At 46.4% G+C, this 7954-nt stretch overlaps 1 protein-coding gene across 1 annotated transcript in view; it reads left to right on the forward strand.

The window, feature by feature from the left end:
* fgd1 (FYVE, RhoGEF and PH domain containing 1) overlaps positions 1 to 7954 on the forward strand; it is a gene marked incomplete at its 5' end in the record, with an annotated part of 178809 nt that overhangs the window by 116504 nt on the left and 54351 nt on the right. The window contains one exon of the mRNA XM_084186771.1: positions 1422 to 1660. Coding sequence (XP_084042897.1) covers positions 1422 to 1660 — 239 coding nt within the window. The remainder of the gene's footprint in view (positions 1 to 1421; positions 1661 to 7954) is intronic.

Raw genomic sequence — 7954 nt, forward strand, 5'->3', positions numbered from 1 at the left:
AAGATTGTACTTTTTGGAGAAATGTCCTCTGGTCTGATGAAACAAAAAAAGAACTGTTTGGCCATAATGACCATCGTTATGTTTGGAGGAAAAAGGGGCGGGCTTGCAAGCCGAAGAACACCATCCCAACCGTGAAGCACGGGGGTGGCAGCATCATGCTGTGGGGGTGCTTTGCTGCAGGAGGCACTGGTGCACTTCACAAAATAGATGGCATCATGAGGAAGGAAAATTATGTGGATATATTGAAGCAACATCTCAAGACATCAGTCAGGAAGTTAAAGCTTGGTTGCAAATGAGTCTTCCAAATGAACAATGACCCCAAGCATACTTCCAAAGTTGTGGCAAAATGGCTTAAGGACAACAAAGTCAAGGTATTGGAGTGGCCATCACAAAGCCCTGACCTCAATCCTATAGAAAATGTGTTGGCAGAACTGAAAAAGCGTGTGCAAGCAAGGAGGCCTACAAACCTGACTCAGTTACACCAGCTCTGTCAGGAGGAATGGACCAAAATTCACCCAACTTATTGTGGGAAGCTTGTGGAAGGCTACCCAAAACGTTTGACCCAAGTTAAACAATTTAAAGGCAATGCTACCAAATACTAATTGAGTGTATGTAAACTTCCGACCCACTGGGAACATGATGAAAGAAATAAAAGCTGAAATAAATCATTCTCTCTACTATTATTCTGACATTTCACATCCTTAAAATAAAGTGGTGATCCTAACTGACCTAAGGCTCACGGAGTCTGTACATAGTCAAAGCTTTCCTTAAATTGGGGTCAGTCACAGTGGTCAGGTATTCTGCCACTGTGTACTCTCTGTTTAGGGCCAAATAACATTCTAGTTTGCTCTGTTTTTTTGTTAATGCTTTCTAATGTGTCAAGTAATTATCTTTTTGTTTTCTCATAATTTGGTTGGGTTTAATTGTGTTGCTGTCCTGGGGCTCTGTGGGGTCTGTTTGTGTTTGTGAACAGAGCCCCAGAACCAGCTGGCTGAGGGGACTCTTCTCTAGGTTCAATCTCGCTGTAGGTGAGGGCTTTGTGATGGAATGTGTGGGCATCGCTTCCTTTTAGGTACCAGATCATCAGCAAACAGTAGACATTTGACTTCAGATTCTCTCTCTCTCTCTCTCTCTCTCTCTCTCTCTCTCTCTCTCTCTCTCTCTCTCTCTCTCTCTCTCTCTCTCTCTCTCTCTCTCTTCTCTCTCTCTCTCTCTCTCTCTCTGTCTCTGTCTCTGTCTCTCTGTCTCTCTCTGTCTCTGTCTCTGTCTCTGTCTCTGTCTCTGTCTCTCTCTCTCTCTCTCTCTCTCTCTCTCTCTCTCTCTCTCTCTCTCTCTCTCTCTCTCTCTCTCTCTCTCTCTCTCTCTCTCTCTCTCTCTCTCTCTCTCTCTCTCTCTCTCTCTCTCTCTCTGACCTATCCCAGCTGTCGGTGCAGCAGCGCGTGTTCAACATAGCCAATGAGCTCCTCCACACAGAGAAGGCCTACGTGTCTCGGCTGCACCTCCTGGACCAGGTGTTCTGCTCCTCCCTCCTAGAGGAGGCGCGCTCTCGCTCCTCCTTCCCTCTTGACGTGGTCATGGGTATCTTCTCCAACATCTGCTCTATATACTGTTTCCACCAGCAGTTCCTGCTCCCCGCCCTGGAGAAACGCATGGAGGAGTGGTGAGTTAAAACCCTGACCCCTGACCCCTAACCCCTGACCCCTGACCCCTGACCACTGACCCCTAACCTCTGACCCCTAACCCCTGACCCCTAACCCCTGACCCCTGACCCCTAACCCCTAACCCCTGACCCCTAACCCCTAACCCCTAACCCCTAACCCCTGACCCCTAACCCCTAACCCCTGACCCCTAACCCCTGACCCCTGACCCTAAGCCTTGGCCTAACCGAGACTAGGTCATATATACCCCTGATTGGTTAACCGGTGAGAGAGACTAGGTCATCCCCTGACTGGTTAACCAGTGAGAGAGACTAGGTCATACAGTGGGGAAAAAAAGTATTTAGTCAGCCACCAATTGTGCAAGTTCTCCCACTTAAAAAGATGAGAGAGGCCTGTAATTTTCATCATAGGTACACGTCAACTATGACAGACAAATTGAGGAAAAAACATTGAGAAAATCACATTGTAGGATTTTTTATGAATTTATTTGCAAATTATGGTGGAAAATAAGTATTTGGTCACCTACAAACAAGCAAGATTTCTGGCTCTCACAGACCTGTAACTTCTTCTTTAAGAGGCTCCTCTGTCCTCCACTCGTTACCTGTATTAATGGCACCTGTTTGAACTTGTTATCAGTATAAAAGACACCTGTCCACAACCTCAAACAGTCACACTCCAAACTCCACTATGGTCAAGACCAAAGAGCTGTCAAAGGACACCAGAAACAAAATTGTAGACCTGCACCAGGCTGGGAAGACTGAATCTGCAATAGGTAAGCAGCTTGGTTTGAAGAAATCAACTGTGGGAGCAATTATTAGGAAATGGAAGACATACAAGACCACTGATAATCTCCCTCGATCTGGGGCTCCACGCAAAATCTCACCCAGTGGGGTCAAAATGATCACAAGAACGGTGAGCAAAAATCCCAGAACCACACGGGGGGACCTAGTGAATGACCTGCAGAGAGCTGGGACCAAAGTAACAAAGCCTACCATCAGTAACACACTACGCCGCCAGGGACACAAATCCTGCAGTGCCAGACGTGTCCCCCTGCTTAAGCCAGTACATGTCCAGGCCCGTCTGAAGTTTACTAGAGTGCATTTGGATGATCCAGAAGAGGATTGGGAGAATGTCATATGTCATATGGTCAGATGAAACCAAAATAGAACTTGTCGTGTTTGGAGGACAAAGAATGCTGAGTTGCATCCAAAGAACACCATACCTACTGTGAAGCATGGGGGTGGAAACATCATGCTTTGGGGCTGTTTTTCTGCAAAGGGACCAGGACGACTGATCCGTGTAAAAGAAAGAATGAATGGGGCCATGTATTGTGTGATTTTGAGTGAAAACCTCCTTCCATCAGCAAGGGCATTGAAGATGAAACGTGGCTGGGTCTTTCAGCATGACAATGATCCCAAACACACCGCCCGGGCAACGAAGGAGTGGCTTCGCAAGAAGCATTTCAAGGTCCTGGAGTGGCCTAGCCAGTCTCCAGATCTCAACCCCATAGAAAATCTTTTGAGGGAGTTGAAAGTCTGTGTTGCCCAGCGACAGCCCCAAAACATCACTGCTCTAGAGGAGATCTGCATGGAGGAATGGGCCAAAATACCAGCAACAGTGTGTGAAAACCTTGTGAAGACTTACAGAAAACGTTTGACCTGTGTCATTGCCAACAAAGGGTATATAACAAAGTATTGAGAAACTTTTGTTATTGACCAAATACTTATTTTCCACCATAATTTGCAAATAAATTCATTAAAAATCCTACAATGTGATTTTCTGGATTTTCTTTCCTCATTTTGTCTGTCATAGTTGACGTGTACCTATGATGAAAATTACAGGACTCTCTCATCTTTTTAAGTGGGAGAACTTGCACAATTGGTGGCTGACTAAATACTTTTTTTCCCCACTGTATATACCCCTGATTGGTTAACCGGTGAGAGAGACTAGGTCATATATACCCCTGATTGGTTAACCGGTGAGAGAGACTAGGTCATCCCCTGATTGGTTAACCAGTGAGAGAGACTAGGTCATATATACCCCTGATTGGTTAACCAGTGAGAGAGACTAGGTCATATATACCCCTGATTGGTTAACCGGTGAGAGAGACTAGGTCATATATACCCCTGATTGGTTAACCAGTGAGAGAGACTAGGTCATCCCCTGACTGGTTAACCAGTGAGAGAGACTAGGTCATATATACCCCTGATTGGTTAACCGGTGAGAGAGACTAGGTCATATATACCCCTGATTGGTTAACCGGTGAGAGAGACTAGGTCATATATACCCCTGATTGGTTAACCAGTGAGAGAGACTAGGTCATATATACCCCTGATTGGTTAACCGGTGAGAGAGACTAGGTCATATATACCCCTGATTGGTTAACCGGTGAGAGAGACTAGGTCATCCCCTGATTGGTTAACCAGTGAGAGAGACTAGGTCATATATACCCCTGATTGGTTAACCAGTGAGAGAGACTAGGTCATATATACCCCTGATTGGTTAACCAGTGAGAGAGACTAGGTCATATATACCCCTGATTGGTTAACCGGTGAGAGAGACTAGGTCATATATACCCCTGATTGGTTAACCGGTGAGAGAGACTAGGTCATATATACCCCTGATTGGTTAACCGGTGAGAGAGACTAGGTCATATATACCCCTGATTGGTTAACCGGTGAGAGAGACTAGGTCATCCCCTAATTGGTTAACCAGTGAGAGAGACTAGGTCATCCCCTGATTGGTTAACCAGTGAGAGAGACTAGGTCATATATACCCCTGATTGGTTATTCGGTGAGAGAGACTAGGTCATATATACCCCTGATTGGTTAACCGGTGAGAGAGACTAGGTCATCCCCTGATTGGTTAACCAGTGAGAGAGACTAGGTCATATATACCCCTGATTGGTTAACCAGTGAGAGAGACTAGGTCATATATACCCCTGATTGGTTAACCGGTGAGAGAGACTAGGTCATATATACCCCTGATTGGTTAACCGGTGAGAGAGACTAGGTCATATATACCCCTGATTGGTTAACCGGTGAGAGAGACTAGGTCATATATACCCCTGATTGGTTAACCGGTGAGAGAGACTAGGTCATCCCCTGATTGGTTAACCAGTGAGAGAGACTAGGTCATCCCCTGATTGGTTAACCAGTGAGAGAGACTAGGTCATATATACCCCTGATTGGTTAACCAGTGAGAGAGACTAGGTCATATATACCCCTGATTGGTTAACCGGTGAGAGAGACTAGGTCATATATACCCCTGATTGGTTAACCGGTGAGAGAGACTAGGTCATATATACCCCTGATTGGTTAACCGGTGAGAGAGACTAGGTCATATATACCCCTGATTGGTTAACCGGTGAGAGAGACTAGGTCATCCCCTGATTGGTTAACCAGTGAGAGAGACTAGGTCATCCCCTGATTGGTTAACCAGTGAGAGAGACTAGGTCATATATACCCCTGATTGGTTAACCGGTGAGAGAGACTAGGTCATATATACCCCTGATTGGTTAACCGGTGAGAGAGACTAGGTCATCCCCTGATTGGTTAACCAGTGAGAGAGACTAGGTCATCCAGTGCATTCAGAAAGTATTCAGACCCCTTGACTTTTTCCACATTTTGTTACGTTACAGCCTTATTCTAAAATAAGGTAGAGCATGGTGCTTGTAACGCCAGGGTAGTGGGTTCGATCCCCGGGACCACCCATACGTAAAAATGTATGCACACATGACTGTAAGTCGCTTTGGATAAAAGCGTCTGCTAAATGGCATATTATTATAATAAATAAAAATCCTCAGCAATCTACAGATAATACCCCATAGTGATAAAGCGAAAACAGGTTTTTATTTAAATGTATTTAAAATAACAGAAATACCTTATTTACATAAGTATTCAGACCCTTTGCTATGAGATTCGAAATTGAGCTCAGGTACATCCTGTTTCCATTGATCATCCTTGAGATGTTTCTACAACTTGATTGGAGTCCACCTGTGGTAAATTCAATTGATTGGACATGATTTGGAAAGGCACACATCTGTCTATATAAGGTCCCACAGTTGACAGTGGATGTCAGAGCAAAAACCAAGCCATGAGGTCGAAGGAATTGTCCGTAGAGCTCCGAGACAGCATTGTGTCGAGGCACAGATCTGGGGAAGGGTACCAAAAACTGTCTGCAGCATTTGAGGTCCCCAAGAACACAGTGGCCTCCATCATTCTTAAATGGAAGACGTTTTTAGACTCTTCCTAGAGCTGGCCGCCCGGCCAAACTGAGCAATCGGGGGAGAAGGGCCTTGGTCAGGGAGGTGATCAAGAACCCGATGGTCACTCTGACAGAGCTCTAAAGTTCCTCTTTGGAGATGGGAGAACCTTCCAGAAGGACAACCATCTCTGCAGCACTCCACCAATCAGGCCTTTATGGTAGAGTGGCCAGACGGAAGCCACTCCTCAGTAAAAGGCACATGACAGCCCGCTTGGAGTTTGCCAAAAGGCACCTAAAGACAAGATTCTCTGGTCTGATGAAACCAAGAGTCAACTCTTTGGCCTGAATGCCAAGCATCACATCTGGAGGAAACCTGGCACCATCCCTACGGTGAAGCACAGTGGTGGCAGCATCATGCTGTGGGGATGTTTTTCAACGGCAGGGACTGGGAGACTAGTCAGGATTGAGGCAAAGCTGAACAGAGCAAAGTACAGAGAGATCCTTGATGAAAACCTGCTCCAGAGCGCTCAGGTCCTCAGACTGGGGCAAAGGTTCACCTTCCAACAGGACAACAACCCTAAGCACACAGCCAAGACAATGCAGGAGTGGCTTCGGGACAAGTCTCTGAATGTCCTTGAGTGGCCCAGCCAACCTGAACCCAATCGAACATCTCTGGAGAGACCTGAAAATAGCTGTGCAGCGACGCTTCCCATCCAGCCTGACAGAGCTTGAGAGGATCTGCAGAGAAGAATGGGAGAAACTCCCCAAATACAGGTGTGCCAAGCTTGTGGCGTCATACCCAGGAAGACTCGATGCTGTAATCGCTGCCAAAGGTGCTTCAACAAAGTACTGAGTATATGGTCTGAATACTTATGTAAATTTAATATTTATGTTTTGTATTTGTATTGTAAAATTACCAAAAATGTCTAAAAACGTGTTTTTGCCTTGTCATTATGGGGTATTGTGTGTAGATTGATGAGGGAAAAAAACTATTTAATCAATTTTAGAATAAGGCTGTAACGTAACAAAATGTCGTCAAAGTCAAGGGGACTGAATACTTTCCGAAGGAACTGTATATACCCCTGATTGGTTAACCGGTGAGAGAGACTCGGTCATATATACCCCTGATTGGTTAACCGGTGAGAGAGACTAGGTCATATATACCCCTGATTGGTTAACCAGTGAGAGAGACTAGGTCATATATACCCCTGATTGGTTAACCGGTGAGAGAGACTAGGTCATATATACCCCTGATTGGTTAACCAGTGAGAGAGACTAGGTCATATATACCCCTGATTGGTTAACCAGTGAGAGAGACTAGGTCATCCCCTGATTGGTTAACCGGTGAGAGAGACTCGGTCATCCCCTGACTGGTTTAGGATCCACTTATTTATTGTGGAGCATACACAAATAACCAACAACTGTGAAAAACAAGCTCGCTGTCTTGTTTTGACCTGAAGAGAATGTTCCCACATTCCAGGAGTTTCAGGGGGTGGAGAGAGAGTTCCCTGACCATAACCCTGGTCCTGACCTGTCTCTTCCTGCCTCTCTCTCTATCTCTCTCTCTCTCCCTCTCTCCCCCCCCTCTCTCTCTCTCTCCCTCTCTCTCGCTCTCCCCCCTCTCTCTCTCGCGCTCTCTCTCTCTCTCTCTCTCGCTCTCTCTCTCTCTCACCCCCCTCTCTCTCTCACCCCCCCTCTGTCTCTCTGTCTCTCTGTCTCTCTTTCTCTCTCGCGCTCTCTCTCTCTCTCTCTCTCTCTCTCTCTCTCTCGCTCCCTCTCTTTCTCTCTCTCTCTCTCTCCCCCCCTCTCTCTCTCTCTCTCTCTCTCTCTCTCTCCCCTCTCTCTCGCTCGCTCGCTCGCTCGCTCTCTCTCTCACCCCCCCTCTCTCTCTCACCCCCCGTCTCTCTCTTTCCCTCTCTTTCTCTCTCGCGCTCTCTCTCTCTCTCTCTCTCTCTCTCTCTCCCTCTCTTTCTCTCTCTCTCTCCCCCCCTCTCTCTCTCTCTCTCTCTCTCTCTCTCTCTCTCTCTCTCACCCCCCCCTCTCTCTCTGTCTCTCTTTCTCTCTCGCTCTCTCTCTCTCTCTCTCTCTCT

Source organism: Coregonus lavaretus, assembly GCF_964263955.1.
Source record: "Coregonus lavaretus genome assembly, chromosome: 22".
Lineage (NCBI taxonomy): Eukaryota > Metazoa > Chordata > Actinopteri > Salmoniformes > Salmonidae > Coregonus > Coregonus lavaretus.